The 25049-nt window shown below is 46.2% G+C and overlaps 2 protein-coding genes across 3 annotated transcripts in view; one reads left to right on the top strand and one right to left on the bottom strand.

Moving 5' to 3' along the window:
* CDKL5 (cyclin dependent kinase like 5) overlaps positions 1–10226 on the top strand; it is a 226528-nt gene extending 216302 nt beyond the window's left edge. Inside the window, exon 18 of the mRNA XM_032329650.1 lies at positions 9928–10226. Coding sequence (XP_032185541.1) covers positions 9928–10016 — 89 coding nt within the window. The 3' untranslated portion in view covers positions 10017–10226. The remainder of the gene's footprint in view (positions 1–9927) is intronic.
* RS1 (retinoschisin 1) lies at positions 1131–23243 on the bottom strand. Of its 2 annotated transcripts, XM_032329656.1 has the most exons (6): positions 23180–23243; positions 13019–13044; positions 12222–12327; positions 5716–5857; positions 3237–3432; positions 1131–1328 (listed from the first exon to the last, which is right to left on the bottom strand). In XM_032329656.1, the coding sequence occupies exons 1-6, from the start codon at positions 23229–23231 to the stop codon at positions 1176–1178; spliced, it is 675 nt and encodes a 224-aa protein (XP_032185547.1). In that variant the 5' UTR covers positions 23232–23243; the 3' UTR covers positions 1131–1175. The 2 variants fall into 2 exon arrangements, with proteins under 2 accessions (XP_032185547.1, XP_032185546.1); XM_032329655.1 differs by lacking the exons at positions 12222–12327; positions 13019–13044; positions 23180–23243 and having other exon boundaries at positions 5716–6062.
* Positions 23244–25049: the final 1806 nt, after the last annotated feature.

Genomic DNA, 25049 nt, shown 5'->3' on the forward strand with positions numbered 1-25049 from the left:
TTAGTGGGAGTGCATTCAGTTGGCTTGGTATTTGAAAACAGAAAGTAACAGGAAAATGAGCCGCTAGTAGAGGCTCCTACTTTTGTATACCTCTCCTTTCCACTCCCCATGTTACCAGCCTCTCCCAAGGAAGGGCCTGAAAACTCAGACTGAGCTATAAATATAAATGACAGAGGAGACTTAGGCTGTTGTCCCCGAAAGGTCCCTGCTTAATGCATTCCTCCAGGAGGGGAAGGCCAGGCCCATTTCTGGCCGGGTCCTTCCCAAAGGCAGTTGCAGGCTCAGGAGCAGGAGCAGGCATGTTTGTGTGTTGCAAGGCAAGGGAGAGAGGTTAAACATTTGGGTCACGAGAGACAGGGCCACATTGCCCTTCTTAGGACCTAGGGTCTGACCACTTCCTGCAAAGCGCACGGTTAGCTCATGGGCCTCCTCTGCGCAGCCAGTGATAGCTCCTGGGCCAACTGCTTTCAAAATGTTAAGCTTGTCAAAAAATGGTAGCCTTAGATAAAGGGGCATTCTGTGCTGGGCTGAAAGCTCCGAGCAGAGGAGGCCCTTTTACCTGGGGTGATTGGTTGTGTGCACCCTCCCAGGAGAGCAGGACACAGGCTCCCAACCCTGTACTCCTCTCGGCCAACCAATCACCCCACACCTTGCCCTCTGCACACCCAGTACTCTGAAGTCCTAAAAGGCCGTGATTCACTGAAAACTTGAAGGAGAAACTGCAAACCTGCTGCTCGATTGCACTGAAATCAAAGTTTTATGCAACTACGTTCCTGTTTTCAGGGTGGTAAAGCGAAAGAGTTTTTAAATTCTCTGGGCTCCTTTGTGTTCCCTGAGACCACACCTTTCACCTTGTCAGACCAAAAACAAAACAAAAACCAAAACCAAGAGCAGCAAATTACCCCTGCTGCTTAGGCATTTGTATGAAAACTGATTTTAGGGACATTTTCTTTGTTCTTATTTTCTTTGTTCTTATTTTCTTTGGCCCTGAGTGGGACATAAGCTCATTTTTCTTTTTTCTCTTTCATTGAAATTGGAAACTATATATATATATTTTTTTTAAAAAGAAATTCTTTCTGCCCAGCTCTGCATTGAAAAGAGCTTGTAAAATACAGCTGCTTTTGTCCCCTGCAGGCAGCTCGGAGCCCTCCGCCCCCCACGGCGCGAGGGAGACCTCAGGCACACTTGCTGGCGCACTCCAGCAGCTCCATCCGGATGGCAATGCGGACGTGCCAGCCCAGCGGGATCAGCCGGATGAAGCGGGAAATGATGGGGGGCCGCAGGAGGTTCTGGACTGTGGAGGTTCGGTCTGAGTTTCCATAGAAGACCTAAAGAGAGAAGAAATCTTACCGCTGTCCCATCAGAGGATGGTAAAGGAAAAACAATTCTTACCCGAAGCTGGCCCTAACTCTTGAGTTTGAGAAATGGTGCTTAAGGCTCAGAGAGCTGTACAGGCCCCGCCCTCCTCCAAATCTGAAACTTGCACATTGGTCAGCATCTGTGTGCTCAAGCAGATACTAACATTTCCGTCATCGTGGGATGTTCTAGATGGCATCAATAGAAAATGCCTCTTGATCCTTATCACCAATTTTGTGTTTTCATGCTCTGCATTTTGATAAATTTTGAAAAAGACCACATCTCACAAGAGGAATGTTCCTACATTCCAAAGGTGTCCAAAGTGGGGCTCAAGTAAAGCTCCACTGCTCCGGCCTTGAAGTCGTGAACCAAAGCTTAAGTGTGTATGTCTACATTGATACAAAGGGCCAATAGACTCGGCAAGCTGCTTTTAGAAGAAAAGACATAAAAACAAGATTCTGGCAGGGGAAAGGCGGTAAGTAACCAAAGGAGTTTGCTTCGTGTTTTGGGGGGATGCAACATAGCTTGGAGACGAGGCTGTACCATTAAAAAGGTGACATGGCTGTTTGGCTGCATTTCCATAGAAACCATTCTTTGCAGTCTTTTCTAGAATTGTAGCCTCATGACACTGGAGCATTTCATTTCTTTCTGGGACTATCTCCTAAAAAAAATCTGGCTTTTACATTGACCTCATCCATCTGCAAAACCGGAAGAACCTCAGATGCCACGATCTTGTCTCTTCCAGTAGCAACATCCCACATCCCCTTCTCTCAGCTTTTCGCCCTTGAGCCTATTCAAGTCAGGGGACAGCTGCAGAGGAAGAATGGAACAGGCTCCTTCAGACTGCACAAGGGCCCGAGCGGAATGCCTCTTTGCAAAGAACCGTCAAGGCCTTCAGAAATGCAGACAGGACTTGAAAAAGATTTCTCATTTCTTTTTGAAAAGCCAACTAACAAGAGCAAAAATGAAATGAAATGTGTAAGTATCAAGATGGTTTTTCCTATTGTATTCAGTAAAACTCCTTGAAATCTCAACCCATGAATGTCTTGCTGTACAGCTTGTCACCAGAAGAGTACAAAAGCCTTCTGATTTCCAGCCACACGTGTGTGCTTCATCTGATTAAGTGTCCAAATTAGCCTCAGAAGCCCTTATTCTCAGGCAAAAGGACAGTTAACATTTCGAAACAGTTAGTGAGTTTTTAATTCATTGCAAATATACATATATATGTAAAATAATGATTTTATATATATATAATCATATATATGATTTTATATATATATTATATATATATATATCACACACACACTTAATTATGAGCCTACTGTGTTCAGTCGATGGTGAACATGACTTGGGGTTTGACCCTTAGAGATTAATAGGATATAGTTGCTCAAAGGCAACTCTGTGTTTGCACTGCTGACGTCATTTTAATCATTTACACAGTTCAGTGGCTAACTTGCTGGATTGTCCAAATCTTCCTAGCAGTCAGTCTCAGTAGTAAGGAGAGGCCATATCTACATAAATGGACAAAAGCCTGCCCACATCAATAGTAGGTCAAGTCAGACCCATGCAGCAAAGTGTTCAATGGCCCGGTGAGTTTGGAATAGTCCAAATGGCCAGTTGTGATTATTCAAGCAACTGTAAGCTGATAGGAGAATTCAGACAAATATTTCTTCCATACACGAGAGTGGTGCCATTCACAAACTGCTGGGCACCCAAGATACAGCAAGAAAAGACACCTGCCTTGTCGCCAGAGAGTAGACCATACTGTGGGGCAGAAGCACGGATGACTTCCCTTGCCACGGAGTCAGTGGTCGGCCAGGGTGGAAGCGGGAAGTCCCGGAGAGTGTGAGCTGAAGGTGCTCGGGGTAAGTCCAACTTACCCGGTTGTTTCCTGTCTGGTCCTTATAGTAAATCCAGTTCAGGCTCTCATCCGTCCTGTACTGCACGCTGTACTTGGTCATCCACTCATCGATATCACAGCGCCCCTGGGTGAGGATCCCTGAAATCACCTTGACTTCCTTCAGATCTATCTGCAGCCACTGGCTGCTGTCCTGGTACTTGGAGAGCCAGGCGCACCTGCCAGGGACACAGCAAATCACCAGGAGCCTCTCCCCATGAGCACGTCCAAAATGCTGAGAGGCACTGCCCTTTGAGGGGTTGTCAGCGCCCAAAGAACCTCTGCAATGCTCAGGCAGGCTGAGCGTTGTTAAGCACCAAGAGCCTGTCTCCGAGCAGTGCCCAGCCTCTGTCATACTTGCATCATTCTCTTTCTCCCTGCATCGCCACTGCGCAAAGACCAATGGCCAGATTCAACTGATTGGTCCAAGCAGTGCCTCAGAATGTAGCTGAAATCCCCTTTGGGGTGTGGTTGAACAGGTCTTACTTCAAAACACGAAAATGCATGGTTATTACACCCGCCGGCTCCCTTCCCCTTTCATTAGTCTCTCCCAGTGACTCTCCAAGAGTCTTCCCCTAGTTTCACTCCCTTTATACCTATCTGCATCGCCTTCACGTGCTCTCATTCATGGCTTTCAGAGTGTCTCCCTGTGCAGAACACTGCGCCGAGCCCCTCTGGAAGAGCTTTCAACAGTTATAAAGCAAAGAACCATTGAAGGAACTGATTTGTCTTTTAGCTATATCCCTCCCGAATTGTGGAAACCTGTAATTTCCCCTTTGAGGTTTTTATTTATTTTTGCATATTAGTTAGCTTCTTGGAACTCAGTCCTTGGCTGATTTTTCTTCTAACTCCAGACTTGCTCCTTGGGTGCCTCTTGAATTTTAAACTCCCATCCCAGACCTTTTCCCAACTCCAAAATCTGAGAGTCAGTTGCTGTCTAGATAACTTCTAGATGCCTCACACTATCCCAAATGAAACCTGTCCAAGAGTGAACTCCTAATTGTCTCCACTGCAACTTCCCCTTCCAGTATCCATCTCTTGGAAGGCTACCTCCATCCTCCTAGGTGTTCACGATCACATGAATCTCTCTGAGAGAGAGCCTTGGCCCCTTCCTCTCTGTCACCAAGAACATCCAATCCATCTATTGAGTCCATCTCAGATGTTTCTCAAATTATTTACTTTTCTCTACTTCACTGGCACTGCTCTAGCCCACATCATCCTCAGTTCTTATCTGGATGATTGCTACTTTCACTCCTTAGTCTCCTGGGTTGCCCCCCCCCCCAAAAAAACAGTTGTCCCCACTCAGGAGTCAGATTTTTCTTAAAACACAAGTCAGATTGTGATACTCCCCAACCTGAAATTTTTTCTCTGGTAGAGTCTGCTGTCTCCCAATATCCTCTTCCCATTTTCCTTTAGTCATAGAATACTGCAGAAAACCACCATCACTACCACCACCGAGTTTTATGTGGGCAAATGGTCACCTAGCAGAGTTCGTATTTCCCAGTATCCTGAGCAGCTAGATGGGAAAATCTGACCAAATTCTGATTACCGGGATGTGGGCAAAGTAGCCAATATGATTATGCTTCTGTCCTTAAAAGAAAAGTGTGTGTGCTCTGCTCTTCTTTTCTCCCCACTGACTAGAATGCAGTTGTGACAGTGGAAGCGAGGGCAGCCATTCTGGGCCCCAGGATGGAAGCTTCATGTGAAGAATGACAGGGTAGAAAGAGTCAGATACCATTAGCTGTCATGTCAACCCTACACTGCCTAATAAAACTTTTAGGTGACCAAGAAATAAACCTCTATATTATTTAAGTTCCCATACTTTGAGGCTCTTTGTTGTAGCAGCACAATCTTATATTCTAACTAAAGCATATTCAAGGAACTCTCATGCCTAAAATGAGGACCATAATCCTTAACATGTGACTCCACTGTCTGACTTCTGCCTATCTCTCTCGCCTTATCTCACTTGTGCCCTAACTTTGCTGACCTTTACCATCCCCATGTGTGCCCTTCAGGGATAGTCCTAGCTAAGGGCCTTTGCACCTGCTGTAGTCTGTCCCCCCACCCCCACGGCACCCCCTCCCCCAAACCAACTGCAAGTCTCAGGTTAAATATCTTTTCCTTAGAAAGGCTTCTAAGGAAGTACAAAAGTACTTTGAAGTACAAAAGTACTTCAAATGAATGAAGTCTTTCTTCTTTGTCTTCTCCACAAGCATCTATCACACTCACTAGATGATCAGTCATGTGATTATGTGCTTAGAGTCCCTCCGGCCCTCTAAACCGCGTGCTTTTTGAAGTCTGTGGCCTCATCCACCTTGACCACAGTCCTCAGCACATGGGAAGCACTCACTGAATATTTGTTGAGTACATAAATAAGTGCATCCTGCCATTCGTTTATTACAGAGACGTACAGTTTCCCAATCACGTGAAAACAAATCACCTGAGCCATCTGCCCTGCTTACCCAAAGCCTTGACTGTTGAGCCGGGCCTTGTTAGCTGTCCACGAGGAATACCAGCCCACATACTGCTCCAGGTTGGAGCAGGTGATCTGGTCTGGTGTGACCTCTCCTGACTCGAACCCCAGGGGCTTATGATATGGGCACTCTGGAAAAGAAAAGGCAACACACATTACAACACTCATAGCACATCGCAACACTCGACCAGCACGACGTGACTGAAATGACAAATCAAACCGTCTCGCTTGCACTTTGAGAGGTGGAGAATGTTTTGCTTGATAGCGCAGTTCACGGAGCTTCAGCCTACTTACTGCTCTTAGAAGAGAGCGAAGAGGAAGTAAAAGGATTGCCATAGAGACTCACAACATTCATAAAAGCAGACGAAAGGGGCTCTATGGCAACCTGAGGGGGGGGCTGAGAAATACTTCACCTCCTCCACAAAGCTAGACATTTAAAAAACCAAGAGGTTCGCAGAGAAATATCATTCTTAAATGTCATACTCTATTTTCCTCATGAAAATAGTTTTAGCCGTCCTGCATGACGACCTCAGGGTCCCTAATTGTCCTCCAGCAGCAGGGGATACTAAAGATAGGAAGAAAACAATGGTGAGCAGCAAGAAAGGCAATTCTATATTGAGAGTGATTTCTCACTCGTAAATTGCGATTTTCTCACTAGTCTAATAGAAAAAATAAAAAGGGTGGGGGGGTGAAATGTGCCTGAGTGGCTGTTGAATGAGGTACAGTTGAAAGGAGCTGTTTTTTCCAAACAAGAATAGCCAAAGTTGGTTCTTGGATGTTAATTGTTTGCTGCTTATCATGTATTTCTTCTCGCATTTTAGTGTTGGCTTACCTGGTCAAAGACTTTTGCCCAGCATCCATTCTCCCCTTCTTTTTGGCAAAAGAGCCCTAATTTTGTTGGGCAGCAATGTAAACAGCTTAAAAAAAAAATCTTTCCCAGTCTCTTTTGCAGTTAGAAGTGACCACATGATATAATTTCTGACCACTGAGATATGAAATGATGCCTACTGGGGATTTCTGATCAGTTTTGGGTCACGCCTTCTTTCTTCCTATTGCCTAGAAGGAAAATCTGATGGCTGGCACAGTGGTAGCCATGTTGCACAATGAGGGTAAGGCTGAAAGAACTGCAGAGACCTCAGCCCTGATGTCCTTCCTTACTACATGAGTCTAAAAGTAATTGAATAAGCCACTCCTTAGGGGATTCTCTTATAATCAAACAGGTTCTAGCTAAATCTCTATAGAAAACAAATGATAAACTTATACATTCTTCCCTTTTCCTGATTGTAACGATAAACAGCAAGTGGTTTTGTTTGTTTGTTTTTTTTTTTCCAGTGTAAATTTGAGTTCAGATTGAAGAGCGAAACATATTTACTGGGACATCCTTCCATCCCAACAGTAAGATGAGTGCTGAGGTCTTTCGCGAGGATAATTTTCTAAAGTCACTAAGACAGAATGAAGCATGCAAAAGCTTGAATGCCATCTATCCTGAGACCAGAATGCCCGCTCTGTAGTCATGCCCTGTCCTCAGAGACTAAAGACAGAAAGACAGCTTCAGGCCTCTGACCAGGGAGGCTTCACTGCCTTTTTTGCCCAGTGCACCAAAGGGAAGGGGCCAACCCCCGCCAGCAGCTGCAGCTCAATGGGGCTGGGCGTGAGGGGGCCCCATTGTAGTTTATCTAGTACCCAAGGCTTCAGGAGTCTTATAATAGAGAATCGGAATTTCTGGGGGCGAGAGCAAGAGTGCTTGATGGGCCCCTCCTCGGTCATGCCTTGTGTGGTCAAATCCTCAGTAGGGCTTGCTAAGGAGGCAGTTTCCAGTATCCTCCCCCCAACCCCCACCCCTGCAGCAGCCTTTGTTTTTAACAAGCAGACTTTGGAAACCTTGGCCTGTTGGGGAAGGCCTTTGTTGGTTGGCAGATTCAGGGGCCTAGTGCCTGTGGCCTTGGGGCCTCCTCCACCTCCTCAATTCCCCTCTGACCTGGAAAACAAGCCTCAGAACGAGGGACAAGGTCCCAGCGCCAGAAAGCTGGGATTCAGTTGGGCCAAAGGTTGTCACTTAAATACTAACTGGGGGGGTCTCTAAGGCCCCTCCATCCTGAACCTCCCCTTTCTCTCTCCGAGGCTGCCAGCTTGGAGGGCAGGAGCAGAGGGGAAGGAAAAGCCATCAGCCCGCTCCTGATGGCTTTATTCTTGACATGTTGCTCTTTCTCTATTTTCCCCTCACAACTCTTTTGCCATTTCTTTCCAAGTAGCCCATCTAGTAGTTAAGAGGCTGTTGACAGCAGAAGCAGCTCTCCACTGGATGGATTTGAACGGTCTAGGTCTCAACAGGAATTAACTGGTGGTGCTACAGGAGGTGACTGGAGATTCTGGACTCTGGCCTTTGCGGGGGGAAAAGGGGGGTGCTCGGGAGGGGCCTGAGCTCAGCAGGGGACATGCTTCCTCTTAGGGGGCCGGACCACGGAGAGGGTCAGGGAGACCCCCCCCCGCCCCAGGAAACCCGGAAAGGTCCCCGGGACTGAGCTCAGCTTGGTTCAGAGGGAGAAGAGCCACCACCAAGGCAACCTCCTTCAGGTGGGGTTGTGGGCCAGCCCGAGAGCCTGCCACCTAGCCCGAGCCTAAGCCCTGTGCCCAGGCCGCCCTCGCACACCCACGGGGGTTTCCTGTCGTCCAAGGAGAGAGCGAAGACCTTCAACAATCCTGTCTTTAGACTCCTTACAGGCCATGACAAAGGAGGCCTCCAACTGGAGTTATTTCAACTTGGAAAAATAGGAAATGTGACATTCCTCATGCTCTGTGTGCTTTGCTGTAAACGGCAGTCAAGTCAAGTTATTATTTTTCCTGACTCCTCCTTCCCCTGTCCTCCTCCTCCTGTGGTCCTGGCTGAGCTCCCTTTGGGTCCTCATGCGGGCCTGGAGGCCTATGGTCGAGGCTGTTCCCTCTGCCTGGGACACTCTGGTCCCCGTTCCTCACCCTTCACCTGGACAACTCCACTCGTCCTTAAGATCTCTGCCCACTTCCCCTTCCCACCGTGAGCTGGGTAAAGGACTCCGGCTGCTGCCTTCCCAGACCCTGTCCCTGTCCCTGTCCCTGTCACTTACTCGCTGTCCTTCTGATGATTTAATTGTCAGCGCCCTGGTCTGTCTGGCTCACCATTCTATCCTCTGAGCTGAGCCGAATGCCTGTACGTGCTAGGCACTCGACAGTTATTGACCGCATGGTGAAGGAAGGGGTCAACCTAGATTATCCCCCATCTTGGGTGGCCGCTAGGAGTAAGCAGAGAGGACCGCAGAAACAGGAAGCGGGAGAGCTCAGGGAGGAAATAGCCCCTAGAACACCCACCGCCCTGAGCAAGAAGGAACTGTCACCTGAGTATCAACTAGGATTCGGCAACACGAATAATGTTGCTGGAGGAATTAAGGGGATTGTCGCCAGACGTACACGGAATATGGCCTTCCCACGTTTTCTGCCCAATAGAAGTTAGCACAGCTCCAATGCCTGTTTTTACACCCATCTTCAGTAGGAAAGGTATGTTTCTACATTCTTTTTAAGGAAAAACCTATGTCTTCCGTGCACAAGGGGCTCTTCTGAGTGAGCGATGCTTTGGTCACTCCATGGATAAAGGCATATTCATAATGTGCTGCCAATCCAGGCTCTACTTAACACACTGGCCTTTCTCATTCAGTAGCTGATTTCTCTGTTGGAAGGTGTGAATGCCACACAGGCTTCTAAAAAGACTAACCTCGAGAAACACAGAGAGAGCTGAGGGACGTTCTTAACAAGAGAGAGATGAATATTAATATGCATGTATATGACACTTGAACCTATATGGCCGTGTAGCAGAATATCGAATAATAATGTTTATAGGATAAAGGAGAGACTCAAAAATAATATAGGAATATAAAATCTTGAATAAAAGGAAAGCAGGAACCAATCATCGGATTTCTTATATTTTGATACTTTCCTTACCCTGTTTCCCCTTTGGAGTGCCAAGGTGATCTTAGCTTGACTGTGGAAGACAGATCCTTTAGTAATTTTAGTAATTTTCATAATTTTTATAACGTTAAGCCAAAGAGTAAGGAGGCCAGTCAGTCACCTTCTCCCTGGGTGGCGACACTGGACAGTAACAGCCAGCGTATGCCTAGGAGCACCTCCTAGCAGCTCTGAGTGACCGTCCCTCCTGTCCTTCTGTACTTTCTAGGCTCTTCTTCCCACCTAAGGCGGGCTCTGGCAGAAGCGCTGAATCTCAGGGGCCAGAGAAACCAAACAACGTTCTTAACATTCCACTGAGGACCTGAGGCACTGATGGGGCAAGTGACTACTGGAATATTGTGGCTAGTCCCGCTGCCCTGAATCATCTCTTTCATTGGAAAAACCCATTAACACCAACGTATCAACTCTTTCACACTTAGGTTGCATTTTTTTTTCTTTTCCTTCCTGGAAACATCTGTGCTATTAAGAAATAAAACAAAAGCAAAGACAAACCGAAAACTGGTGGGGGAGAGAAGAGCACTTTCTGATTTCAGAATTTCAAGTTCACGGCAGGTGTGTGGGGAAAGAGCTTGGGGGATGGAGCGGGGGGTGGGGGAGGGGTCGACATGACATTCCTGAAACACACAGCCTTCTTCAGCTTCACAGTTGATTGGTCTATGAAGCCAATCTGCATAAATAATTTTCTTTTTTCCAAGTTGTTTGTAGAAAGAACGTCAAGTGGGATTCCAGTCGGCCTTCAGGGCTCTGGTGAAGAGAGCATTTGTTCCCACCGCGTGGGAAACTTTCGGGTGGAGCTAATGCCCTCGTTTTCATTATGGCACATAATAGGCGCACAGTGAGAACGGGTGGAATTGTTAAGGAGGGTGTTTCCGTGTTGACAGGGCGGATCTCCGCGGTCTGGAGGGCTTGCGGGGAACGCGGTGGCTGGGACCTCCCGCTGAAGCCCACCACCCTCCGCCGCGCTTCCTGCTGTCCCCATCGCCCGGAGCCCGCCCTTGCCGGTAGACTTAGCCCGCAAACCACTCCCACCCCTTTAGTAAATAGGAAGACGGAGGCAGTAAAAGCCATTGTAGACTCCCCTGCCTCCCCCACAATTTGCTATTTTAATGCAAATTTAATGAAATAATGAAGAGAAGCTCACACATGGACACACATACTGTCTCTAGCGGAGCTATTATTAGGCGATTATGTAAAGTGAATGACTTGGCACGGCACCATCCTAACCCTGGGGAGGGGTGACAAAGACAGTTGCAAGCAGAAGAGGCTGTGAGCCACGGAAAGGACGGAGCGCCGCGAGGATTTGCCGGGCCCTCCCGGCCTCCGAAAGGCCGAATGTGAGCTCTCAGCGGGCGGGAAGAAAAGGACCGGACCTTTATTAAGCTGCAGTTAGTTTGCTGGGGATAACACAAGATGCTTTTCGTGCCGCCTCCAATGTATCCCTCGTCACGTAGCTTAGAGCGGGGGGGGGGGGGGGGGGGGGGGGGGGCGGGGGGGCGGTCAGCGAACTGTGGCCCTTGAGTCAAATGTGGCTCCCCACCTGTTTTTGTAAATAAAGTTTTATTGGCACACAGCCATGCGCTGTGACCCTGCGTCCAGTCTATGGCTGCTTTTGCCTTATGGGGGGCAGAATTGAAGAGCTGAGCCCCTTCGACCTGCAAAGTCGTAGATATTTAGCATCTGGTCCTTTACAGACCAAGTTTGCTGGCATTCACAGTGGCCAGGAAGGGCTATGTTATGCTGCAGAACAAATTGTCCTGAAAATTGCACAGGCTTTAAGACAACAAACGTTTATTTTTCACCCAGGTGACTTGTCCATTATCGGTTGGAAGGGGGTTTTCTGCTCCATTTAATCTCCATTTAATCCATTTAATCTGGGACCCACCCTGAAGGAGCATGAATGCACTTTCTCAAGCAGGGAAAGGACAGCCAGAGTTGAGTACCAGCCCTTAGATGCTCAGTTTGGAAGAGACACTGCTCACTTTGGCTGGAACTGCTCACAGGGTGCTGCGTGACTACAAGCGGGCTGGAACCTGGGGAAGCACATGGTTGTTTGCTGAGCAATAAACCCTCAGCATAGTACTGTCGCCTCCCTTTGGCAGAAAAAGACCAAAGTGTGAGTCCCAGAGTTAAGAAATGAGGCAGCCAGGGTCCTACCTCTGGTGTTTCTGGCTCGGAAGCCTGTGTTCTTCTCAAAATGCCCCACCTCCTACCACTGATTTATTTTCCTAAATTCCATGAGTCTATTTCATTGAAAATAGATCCCAACTCGCCTTCTCACGTAGGCCAAGGAAAGACGCAAGAAGCTGTTTCTAAACAAAGACATCAGTGCGGTATGTTGGAACAGTGGCCGTTCTGTGATTTGAAGCTCAGAGGTCAACTGTGTATTGGTGGGGGGGGGGGGGGCGGGGAGCGGCTAATTGAGCCAGGTTGAAGGGAAGAGAAGAAATGGTGTTCTTAAGGACACCCCAAGGATCTGGTGCCCGAAGGAGAAGGGACACTCACCTGGTATACAGTCTAAGGAGGTTGTACCAGCAGACCACAGGACATTGGCACCTCCTTGGCAATTGCATTTGCACACTTTCTGGTACCAGGGGTCCTCAACCTCATCCTGAAGGGAAGCCAGAGGAGCAGGAGTGTCAGTCATAGTCAAATTCAACTCTGGCCAGAGCCACTGGAAAAATTTGTGTTAAAAAAACCTTGCTCATGAGTGCCTGGGTGGCTCAGTCAGTTGAGTGTCTGCCTTTGGCCTGAGTCCTGATCCCAGCGTCCTGGGATCAACCCCCAATTTGGGAGCCTGCTTCTCCTCCCTTTGCCTGTCTTTCTGCCTACTTATGCTCTCACTCTCTGTCAAGTAAGTAAATAAAATCTTTAAAAAAAAAAAAAAAAGGTGATGGATTCAAGATTACACCACCTGTATTAAGACCTGGTTTATTTACATTCTCTCATTAAAACACCAGTCTTGAACTTGCCCAGAGAAAAATGTCCTATTACCACCACCAGAATAAAGTATCTTTAAAAAAAATACCTTTTTAAAAAAAGTGATAACCCTACACATTATTTTGAGCTAGAAAAAAATCTTCAAAAACAGCCTTCTTGGGGCGCCTGGGTGGCTCAGTGGGTTAAAGCCTCTGCCTTCGGCTCAGGTCATGATCTCAGGGTCTGGGATCGAACCCCGCATCGGGCTCTCTGCTCAGCGGGGAGCTTGCTTCCCCCGCCCCCTGCCTGCCTCTCTGCCTACTTGTGATCTCTATCAAATAAATTAATTAAAAAAAAAAAACAGCCTTCTTACTGTAACATACCTCAGTAGATGATAATCCCAGTGTGGCTAAACAAAAAGACAAGAGAGGAAAAAAATTAAGTTAAAAAAAGAAACAAATTCAGCAAATTTATTCATTCCATGGAAAATAAAATGAAAATAGTCACATAAAAGTTAACAAAGCCCCTTCTGGAAGAAGTCGAAGTAAGTAAATATAAATATCTGCCAGGAATAACATCCACAGATGCTGAAAAACTAGGGACAGTGAAATTAAACAGACAAGGATAATAATTGTTATTATTTTAAAGTGAACTCTCCCCCCAAAATGTGGCTCCAACTCACGACCCCAAGATCAAGAGTCACATGCTCTACTTACTGAGCCAGCTAGATGCTCATATTGTTTTTGTTTTTTATAGAATTTTGGGAAATACATTAATGTAACAAAGAGGAAAAAATGCACCTGTATTTCTTATCACCAAAGGCAACACTGTTAACATTTTTGTATAAATCTTCCCAGTCTTTTTTTCTATGTGAATTTTTTCAAACCTATTTGAGAGCCTACTACCTAAACAATGCCTACAATTTACATTTACATTGTTAAATTTGACATTGACAGTGCCAGCTTTTCCCTTTACTTATTAAGCCTCCATCATCATCATCATCCCTAGTGTCTGCCAAGTGTGCTGTTCAGGAGCTGATTCCTGGCCCTCTCCCCCCAACCCTGTGACCCAGCTTGGTTATTTAGGATTACGACATTGTTCAGAAAATCTTTTTAAGGTTTATTTATAATGTACGGGAAATATCAAGCCACAAAGTACAAATACTGCGTAATTAACATGGGAAAAATAAGTTTGCAAAATTTAATGTAAAACTAACATCTAAACTATCTTCATAGAAGTATGAGTAAAGAGGACGAATGCACAATTTATTTTAAAACATTTTTTATTTAAATTCCATTAATTAACATATGATGTATTATTTATTTCAGAGGTATAGTTCTGTGATTCATCAGTCTTATAGAACACTCGTTGCTCATCACGTCACGTGCCCTCCTTATTGCCCATCACCCAGTTACCCCATCCCCCACCCCTCTCCCCTCCAGCAACCCTCAGCTTGTTTCCTATGATTAAGAGTTTCTTACGGTTTGTCTCTCTCTCTGGTTTCATCTTGTTTTATTTTTTCCTCTCTTCCCCTATGGTCCTTTTTTGTTTCTTAAATTCCACATGTCGGTGAGATCATATAATTGTCTTTCTCCGATTGACTTGCTTCACTTAACATAGAACCCTCTAGTTCGTTCCATCCACATCATTGCAAAAGACAAGATCTCATTCTTTGTTGATGACTGCATAATATTCCATGGTGTATATGTGTATGTTCCACATCATCTTTATCCATTCATCTGTTGATAGACATCTGGGCTCTTTCCATAGTTTGGCTACTGGGGACATTGCTGCTATAAACGGTCGGGTGCACATGCCCCTTTGGATCACTACATTTGTATTTTTGGGGTAAATACCCAGGAGTGCAATTCCTAGGTCATAGGGTAGCTCTATTTTCAAGTTTTTGAGGAAACTCCCTACTATTTTCCAGAGGTGAATTCACAATTTAGTAGGAAAAGAGTTAGAATACATTAGCATAAAATGCTTAAGCTCTGCTGCCCAATATATAACCACTAGTCCCATGAGGCTATTTGCCCTTAAATTATTTAAAATTAATAAAATTAAACATACAGGATGCCTGGGCGGCTCAGCCGGTTAAGTGTCTGCCTTTAGCTCAGATCATGATCCCAGGGTCCTGGGATCAATCCCGTGTCAGGCTTCCCAGTCAGCTTGGAGCCTGCTTCTCCCTCTCCCTCTGCCCCTCCCCCAGCTTGTGCACTCTCTCTCGCTTTTTCTCAGAAATTAAGTAAATAAATAAATAATCTTTTTAAAAAATGAGCAAAAGTTTTTAAAAATTAAATTAAACATTCAATTCCTCAGTCACACCAGCCACATTTCAAGGGCTTCCTGGTCACCTGTGACTGATGTACTGCACAGGTATAGAACATTTTCATCATAGCAAAAGCTTCCATTAGACAGTGCTTGCAGGTTTAAAGGCCCAGAGCTCCATTTCCCATTTTCAACAAAACAGATACCTTCATTTCTCTTCCGATTATAAAAACAACACATACCTATTATAAAAATCTGGAACAAAGCTTGAGAGTAGGCAATAGGAAATAAACCACTTCCCTATCTAAAAGTTCAATCTGATGCCCACAAAAAGACCTTTCAGATTGTTTAAGAGAATAAAGGAATGATGTCATCTTTTGTGTCACCATTATAAGAGCTATCTTTTTCAAATTTTGCCTTCATTTAAATACTACATATTTACGGGCGCCTGGGTGGCTCAGTGGGTTGAGCCGCTGCCTTCGGCTCGGGTCATGATCTCAGGGTCCTGGGATCGAGTCCCGCATCGGGCTCTCTGCTCAGCAGGGAGCCTGCTTCCATCTCTCTCTCTCTCTCTACCTGCCTTTCCATCTACATACTGGGTTAAATAAAATACACTTTAATTTCAAAATAAATAAATAAATAAATAAATAAATAAATAAATACTACATATTTACCTGTTCTGCAAACCACTTTTCCATGTCCAGTGGGAGCCTGGCACCGCACCAGGGCCTGGGCCTTCTGAAATGGAAGCCTCCCTCTCTGCCCACAAGGGGCTGGAGGACCCAGGAGAAGACAGAGCACTGGACATTGCATGGGGTGAGGACTCTCCCAGGTTGTTCATGGGCAGCAATGGGAGGCCAGGGAGGCCAGGGGAGCATATCTTTTAGAGCATTTCAGGGCTACCTCTCACCTGTGGTCACCTGTCTCCCCCTGGGCCCTTGTTTACAGGTTATTCGTCGTTCCTAGAGATTCCCTGGTCTACCTGCTATGGGCAGAATTGATCCTCTCAGGTTGAGACAAGGGTTGGGAGTGTCATCTTGGAGGCCAAGCCCTGCGCTGGCAAAGGAAGTTACTGACTTCTTATTTTCACATCCAATGGACTCTTTCCAACACTGACCTTATGCCTTCAGGCCCCAATGTGCTCTCAGTCCCTCCCATCTTCCTTTAGTTTCCATCCCACTGTTCACCTGGTTCTCCCAACACTCTGAATATCCTCTCAGTTTCCTTTGAGAGCTCTGCTTCTTCTACCCATAAATATTCTGAAGCCCAAGAGTCCATCTCTTGCTTTGAATGGTTTACCAGGTATCTCCCCATAGATGTCTCTTACTATCTAAAATTGGACCCAGCCAAATCTTGACACAGTTATGGAGCAACCTGAGCTCTCATTGTGTTGCTGGTGGGGATGTAAGTCAGTCTAACTTCTTTGAAAAACTATTTGGCAGCTTACGCTAAGGTGGAACATACGTGTGTCCTATGAAGCAGACACTCGACTCTTCGGTATCTAACCACCAGAAATGCATACATATGTTCTCCACGTGCTAGATCACCCATAGCAGTAGTATTTGTATTAACCCCAAACTGGAAAGGCTCGTATGCCCATCAAGAGTAGAATGGGTAGGGGCACCTGGGTGGCTCAGTTGGTTAAGTGTCAGACTCTTGATTTCGGCTCAGATGGTGATCTCAGTGTCCTGAGATCGAGCCCTCATCGGTCTCTGTGCTGGGCATAAAGCCTGTTTAAGATCCTCTCTCTCTCTCTCTCCTTCTGCCCCTCCACATGCCCCCCTTCTATCTCTCCCACTCTTAAAAAAAAAAAAAAAAGAGTAGAATGGATACAGGTGGCAAATTCAGACTCACAGAACACTGAATTGCAAAGAAAATGGACGACGTGACGTGCAGTCCATGCCACAATATGGCCGCCTCTCACGAACAATGCTGAGGAAAGCCAAACACTAAAGTGGACACACCACACGAATCCATTTGAAATGTACAGAAGCAGGCAAAAGTAATCTATGCCATTAGACACTAGGGTCCTCGTCACATTTGGAGCAGGAAGTGGCAGGGAGGAAGGCCGCGGAGGCTCTGTGGGGGCGGGGGGCGGGTGGCGGCTGGCGGCTGGCGATATTCCAGGTTACTTGATCAGAGTACTGGTTACATGGATGTGTTCAGTAGTGAAAACTCACTAAGCTACAAACACTTACCTGTACTTTTCTGTATGTATATCATACTTAAATAGTAGTATGTATGCTATACTTCAATCCAATGTTTTTTAAAACAGAACTCATTACATCCTTCCTTAAATTTTCTTTTCCTTTATTTCTTATCCTACTGAATGGCTTCCCCATCCACTTAGCACCCCATCTAGAGACGTGGGGCTTGTCTTAGTCACCTTTTCCCCCTAAAGCCACACATCCAGTGTCAAGCAGCAGCCTTTTCCCTCTCTATGCCGCCACCATCCCTTCCCATGTTCAGCCCCCCATTCTCCCTCCCCCATACTCTCCCTGCTGGAGAGACCTTGTCTCATCCACCTGTCATGCTGCCCGTGGAAGGGGATGCACACCTGACTGTGTCACTCTCTTGCTGCAAAACCTTTGGTGGATCGTCCTTGCAGGGCTCCAGGTTCCATCTCTCATTTACCTGTTGAATGGCCACATCTCTCCATTTCCTCATCCTTAAAATGGGTATGACAGTAATGTGTCTTTCAAGAGGCCACCATGATCTAGCTCCTGCCTGCCTCTCCAAATGTATCTTTTGCATGCTCTACTAGCTGCAATTCACGTCTGTCTGGTCTCTTCGGTTTAAAGTCTCTCATTTTCCAGGGCACCTGGGTGGTGCAATGGGTTAAGCCTCTGCCTTGGGCTCAGGTCATGGTCCCAGGGCCCTGGGATGGAGCCCTGCATTGGATTCTTTGCTCAGCTGGAAGCCTGCTTCCCTCTCTCTCTACCTGCCTCTCTGCCTACTTGTGATCTCTCCCCCTCTCTGTCAAATAAATAAAAATTTTTTTAAAGATCTTATTTATTTATTTGACAGAGAGAGGCAGGTGAGAGAGAGAGAGAGAAGCAGGCTCCCTGCTGAACAGAGAGCCCAATGTGGGGCTCTATCCCAGGACCCTGGGACCATGACCTGAGCCCAAGGCAGAGGCTAAACCCAGAGCCACCCAGATGCCCCAATAAATAAAATCTTAAGAAAAAAAATAATAAAGTCTCTCCTCTTCCAACTTTTCTGCCTGCCTATCCCCTTCTCTGTGCTGAGGACTTCTTCTGCGCCACCACCCCCCCCCCATGTACAACTCACCACTTGCTCTGGCTTGTGTCCCACCTCTTGTGTGCACAGGTTTATGTAAGCACCTGTACAATTACAGAAATTGATATAAAAGATACCTGCCAATGATTGGTCCCAAAGCATTTATTCTTTAAGTAATATTCACTGAGTATCTACTATATTCCAGGCCCGGCCTTAGGTGTTGGGGATACTGCAGCTAACAAAACAGGAAGAGGACCAGCCATCCTAGGGGGTGCTTAGCGCAGGCTGCGGGTGATCAGGGCTAATGAAGGAACGAATAAGATATCCGGCAGCGAGAAGGTGGCATTGGAGCAAAGACCTGAAAGAAGCGAGAGACCCGCGAGCAAAGCATTCTGGGCAGAGGGAACAGCAAGCAGAAAGGGCCCGAGGTGGGTGGCTTCTGGATGGGCACTTGGTGTGCTCTAAACCGACCAAGGAGCCCCTGGGGCTGGAGCGGGTGAAGGAAAGCGCGTTTCAGGAGTTGAAGGGGTCAAGTGGGGGGCCAAAAGGGCTTGGCCCAGGTGGAGGCAAGGGAGAAGATGAGAAATGGCTGGATTCTGACCGTCTTTGGACGGCAGCCAACAGTACTTGCTGACAGGGGACCGGGTGTGAGGGAAAGAGAGGTTTAAGGCCTGAGGGACTGGGAGGGGAGAGCTGCCATTTCCTGGGGGAGGGAAGTTTCCAGGAGGAACAGGGACTGCGGGGGATGGGGTGAAGAGGTTTCCTCAGAGGCCTGTGGGCCATGCGACGGTTGAGGCTGAGTGGCTCCGGGCGGGCAGCTCCTGGAGCCCAGGGGAAAGCCCAGCCCGGCTGGCTGGTGCCCTGCGCTCCTTGCATTGGGTGAGCACAGGAACCCGGAGCCTTCGTCCCTCCGCTGCTCCCCGGGAACGGTGGAGTAGAGGAACGAGTGGCATCGAATCTAGTAGATTCGGGGGTGGTTCATCCAGGAGGCACTGGGCTCCACCCCATCTTCAAGATGGCTGAAATGCGGGCAGGCCTGGCAGCTGGGCAAACCTCAATTGTGCCAAGACCCTCTTGTTGGGGGTAGGGGGGGCGGTGGATCAAAGGGGAGGGGTGCGGGCCACTGACAGTATGGACTTAATAACCAAATCAGTTTGGCCCAGAGCCTGTGTCTGTCACTGAGGAGGGTTCTTGTGGCTGCAAATGAGCAAACCCAGAGATCCAGTGAGAACCCTACTCGTTTCCAAGTGGGCCCTGGGGGTTCTGCATTCTGCAGAAATAAAGCAGAAGGCCAAAAGGAAAGGGTGTGTGTGTGTGTGTGTGTGTGTGTGTGTGTTTCTGCCACTGTGTGCTCGTGGAGAGCAAGCATCTTGAGAGGAAGGCCTGCTTTCAGAGCCACTTCCTGTGTCCAGTCAGATGTTGGGCAGATTTCTCATGTTTTTTCCCTCCCAGGCTCCCCTCCCCAGAAAGCGTTCGTCTATAGGCAGCCCCGGGGATCTGAGGCACCAGATCCGTATGGAAACGAGCAGAGAGAGAAGCAACAACAAGCATTTTACAGGAAAAGCTGTCACCCAGGGAGCAGCGCCGTGGCTGGATCGTCCCCGAAATGATTTAATCACCAAAAAGCTGGTGAACAAAAGCAGAAGCGTGTTTGACTACAACATCCTATAATATCAGAAAATAACATTGCCAGAATGAGCAGCAGAAAACAGGTCAACCTTGAAAGGAAAAAGAAGAAAAGATTTTGATTTGTGTGGTTGCATATTTTTCTCCCTCTTTGGATGGTTTGTGAGATTTCTGCCCATGCTATGGTTTTCCACTCGAGCGTCTGAGACGGCTCTCATTCCCTGATCTCAGATTTATGCCACATGGGCTCATTCTGCCCTTTTGCCCAAAGGGCCACTCCATGGGGAGACCCTTGTTCCCACAGCAAGAAAACTCAGGGCTTGCTATCTCTCAGAATGTACCTTGCAAGCCCAAGAGGAAAAATGGGCATTAGACACACAGAGGAGAGACTCTGGGTCTTTTTGATGGATGTCACTAAATCCAGAGCTTTCCTTCCCGTGGAAACAGATGAAGCCGAGGAGAAAAGCATAAAATTATGAATGACAAAAGCTGTCAGTAACTAGCTTCCCATCTCCTTGGGAAATAAGGGTAAGACTCAGGAAGAAAGCAGCAGGCTCCAAGAATGTCCCTCTCGAAGAAGAAAGAAGGAAATCGTCCTGGTGTGAAAATGTTACTATTTGTGGCTACAGGCGTATTTCTGGGTAAATCTGTTATCTGTACATGCTTCAACACAGATGAATCTCAAAAACATATGCTAAGTGAAAGATAAAAGACCATATGTTGTATGATTCCATTTAAATGTAATGTCCGGAATAGATAAATCTACAGAGACAGAAAGTAGATCGGTGGTTGCCAGGGGCTGGGGAGATGGGGAAACGGGCTTAATGTCTACCGGTTTCTTTTGGTGGTGGTGGGGGGGTGACGAAAATGTTCTAAAATTGGATGGTGTGCTCCACAAATCTATAAATATACTAAAAACCATTGAATCGCACACTTTAAATGGGGGGATTTAATGTTATGTAAATTACATCTCAATAAGCTGCTTAAAAAAAACTCCGCTGTCACCTGCGAAGGAGACACACCTGTAAGATATATATAAACATGACCAAGTAATGGACCTCTTTATTTTAATCAGGTGGATTTTTAAAAATCATCCTTTGCACTGAATCCAAGATATACAATGGAAGATGAATAGAAGCCTGTCTCCGTTAGCAGATGAAACAGCGCTTTACGATGATCACGTCTCGGTTCCCAAATGAACCTTCATCCAACGCATAAGCGGAGTCAATCTATTTATCTGATTTCACTATAATAAGGAGCGACTGCCGCGGGAGAATAGAAATGGTAAAGAGCAAATTACACAAAGAAACTTTGTCTTCCGTTTCCCAGTCGGGCAATAGAAAACATTTTCCCCTGTGCGTTGGCCTTGATTCTCTCTCTGGATGGGAAGCTGATGAAGGGAAGCAACCACCCCCTGAGATCCTGTATTTTCTCTCTACCTCTTGAGCATCCTGATAGGTCGCCAAGCCACACGGACCATAAAATGGTCCCTGGACCAGCCCGTGGACCACATTCCAGCGCCCCCCTCACCGCCCCCAGCCAGATGGTATTTTCCACTCCTCGTGGAAATTTCGAGAGCTCCTCAGCCTTGCACACAGATTGGTAAGCAGTAGAACAGGAAAGAATGCTGGGCTCTGGGCCTCCTGACAGTGTGTCTTTTATTACAGGTATCTCCCGAATGGGCAGGTCTAATTTAAAAAGGGGTTGGGATTATGGACATTGGGGAGGGTATGTGCTTTGGTGAGTGCTGTGAAGTGTGTAAACCTGGCGATTCACAGACCTGTACCCCTGGGAATAAAAATATATATTTATAAAAAATAAAAAATTAAAAAAAATAAATAAAAATAAAAATAAAAAGGAGTTGGGAAAGTTTTATAGGGCTTTTTCCCATTTGGGGGTCACAGAACACAGTCATTAGATTCAGCACTGCGAAAGGAACCAAGATCCTCCCCGTGGGTCAAATTCTGACACTATTTGGCCCAGAGCAGCCACTCGGGGATGGGTTCTTTATCGAACCGACAACAGAATGAGTGGATGCATGGGTGGTTGGCTGGCTCCCAGTGCCAATCACACAGAAGAGAAATCGGAGGGTGAAGCCTATGGATATTAGAGAACCAGAAGTATTGAAATCGAACCCTTGAAAGGCTGTTTAGATTTTCTTGTTGAGGAAAGAGGAAAGAGTAAAGGAAAAACAACAAAACACCCAGAGGACCATCAAGTATTGAGAGTTCCTGAGACAAGTCGCTGACTCTTACTTCCAAAACAGAAGGAAACCAGACAACTGGTCTCAATGATTCCTACTTAAGAAATGTATTTGGATTTGCCAAATGACCTTGGGATTGTATCCATAGAGACCTTCCCAAATACTGAGAAAGGTGACAAAATACCAAAAGTCATGCGATTGGGGGATCATGAAAGCACATACTCCACCAATGAGATCTAATGACAGGGCAGAGAGGAGTGTGATCTAAACCCGGAGTTCTGACTCTATTTGTGTGACTTGCGTCATGTCTGCGCACCCGGTCATTTGCAGAGTGGAGAGGCCTCCTCCTTCCTGCCCTCATTTCTTTCCTGTGACACGCGTGCATACACAATTGCCTTGAAGAAGACCTTCAACCAATTTCTAATATTCAGAAGGAATCGAAAAAAGAATTCTGAGCTAACAGGCCCTTGAGAGTTGAGAGAGGCATGAAGGACTATTATTTCAAAGATTGAGAGAGAATTTAGAAGGTGAATTGGATGATATCTTAGAGATTCACGTTTAATTTCTCCTTATTTAAGCATATTACTCCTGCCAGGGCCATATTGAGACATTTAAAAATGATTGAGTGTATAGAGTCTCTGGAGGTTCCTGACTCTCGTTTGGATTATGCTTTCTATTAGAGTCCAATGGTAGTCGGCGTGTTATGTTAATCCATATTTAAACTAGAGTGACCTCACGTCCCGATTTGCCCAGGACAGTCCTGGTTCACACCTGTTGTCCCAGCAGAATTATTAATAGCCTCCCCTTCCACTCTCAATACTGTCCTAGTTTGGAAGATTAAATTCTACAGTCACTCTAACCTTGAATCCTAAAAATTTTCAAGGACACACCACACTTTCTCATTGTTGCAATTTATAGCTGTTTTCTACAATCTCTGAGACCCTTCCTTCTTTCGGTCCCATTTCAACCATCCTTTGGACTTTAGAAGGCTCCTCAGAGAACCAGAAAGCCAGCGGGGAAACTAAGAGGAACCACATCCCCATAAAGACGACTGTTGTCCATTATCAATGCATCTTGACTAAGTAACATGGCTTCCTAGTTAGCAATCTTTTAATTATTCAGGTTGCATTTCTATTCATCAGCAAAATGACTAATTCAGTTTTACTATTAAGTATTTGCTAAATGCTAATGGTTGCATAGCACATACCTTCATAGCCAAAGAGAAGTAAAAACAAGAAGCCTTCTATCTTGTGCGGCATTCTCTGCTTGTCCTTGGCTGCAGCTCTACCTTACCCAAGTGGAGAGCTTCCCCAGGAGCAGGGGCTTAACTTGAGCGCTGGCCTCCTTAAGCATCTTATTCCGTTTAGTTCTTAGGGCTTTGGCTGAGCCCTAGGAAGTTAACCCACATAGCTACCTGCTCAACAAGCAAGTCTCAGAGACGAGTCTAATGTCTACTGAGGCTGGTTTAGCAAAGAAAGGCACTGGTTTTATGCTATCTTTATTTTTAAAGATTTATTTATTTATTTTGAAAGACAAAGAGAGAGAAAGAGAGCTAGCAGGGGGAGGGACAGAGGGAGAAGGAGGAGAGAGCATCCCAAGTAGACTTCCCATGGAGCAGGGAGCCAGACGTGGGGCTCGACCCCACAACCTGAGATCATGACCTGAGTGCAAACCGAGAGTTGGTCGCTCAGCCAACTGAGCCACCCCAGGCGCCCCTGCACTCTCTGTAAGTTTAAGGGAAGCAGTGGAGGGCAAGAGAAACTACAATCAGAAGACCCAGGTCTTAATCCTTTCTTTGCCATCATCTTCTGTGTGGGTGACCTTGAGCAATTTCCTGCCAGATCAGCACTAACATTGTCAAATTCTATGAAAGCGACATGGATTCCCTTCTTGGAAAGCAACTTGGCATCATGTTCATACACCTATTCACTCAGGAAAATACTCAGTTTGGGAGGGGGAGATGATTATACACAAAGACATACCTCACTTTGTTATTGATAATAACAAAAAATGGGAAACAATCTACATGGCCAAGGTCAGGGGGTTCAGCATAGCAGGTAGAGTTAAGAGCCCTGAGTCCCATGCCAGACTGGGTGTAAAGCTCAGCTCAACCACTTGTTATATAACTTTAGGCAAGTTATTTGAGATCTGTGTGCCTCAACTTTCTCATCTATAAGATGATGATAATAATGCCTATTTCATAAAGGTAGTTTGAGGATCAAGTGGGATGATTACGTATATAATTAAGACAGTGCTAGACATAATTAGTTATTATTATACAGCCATTAATAATAAAGTTGATGGGTGAAAACAGGAGTTGTTTAATAAGTACAGAGTTTCGGTTTTGCAAGGTGAAAACGTTCTGGAGATCTTTTTCACAATAATGTGAATATATTTAGCATTCCTGAATTGTGCACTTAAACATGGTTAAGATGATAAAAAATAAAACAAGTTAATGAAACGATTGTGATAACAGGGACAAAACTGTGTTATACTCTTGATTTAGAAAAGGATGCAAAAGTACACATTGTATGACCCCCAAAATGTGGAAAAATGCATAGAAAAATAGAGTTTCCCTTTCCCTTTCCAGTTTTGGGCCATCGCCATTCCACCGCAGCCCCCAGGGTCCCAGACACCTTCCCTTCATTCCTCTTGTCAAAGATGGAAAAGGCCAATATAGGGGTCCCTGGGTGGCTCAGTCACTAAGCGTCTGCCTTTGGTTCCCGTGGTGATCACAGGGTCCTGGAAGGGAGCCTCCCCACAGCCTGCATTGGGCTCCCTGCCGGTAGGAAGCCTGCTTCTACCTCTCCCACTCCCCCTGCTTGTGCTCCCTCTCTCTCTGTGTCAAATAAACAAGATCTTTAAAAAAAAGAAAGAAAAAGGCGAATCTAAAAAGATAATAATGACACCCCCCCCCCAAGAAAAGTGTGATGAACTACAAAGAGGAACAAAAAGGAGCTAGAGAAACGCTTAGTCATTTCGTCGGTATTTATCCCGTGTCTACAAGCTTGTTCTATACCTTGTATGGATTCGTCATTACACAAAGGAAGGTCTATTCAACAAACCCTACTGGTGTA

The sequence above is a fragment of the Mustela erminea genome, chromosome X (assembly GCF_009829155.1).
Source record: "Mustela erminea isolate mMusErm1 chromosome X, mMusErm1.Pri, whole genome shotgun sequence".
Classification (NCBI taxonomy): domain Eukaryota; kingdom Metazoa; phylum Chordata; class Mammalia; order Carnivora; family Mustelidae; genus Mustela; species Mustela erminea.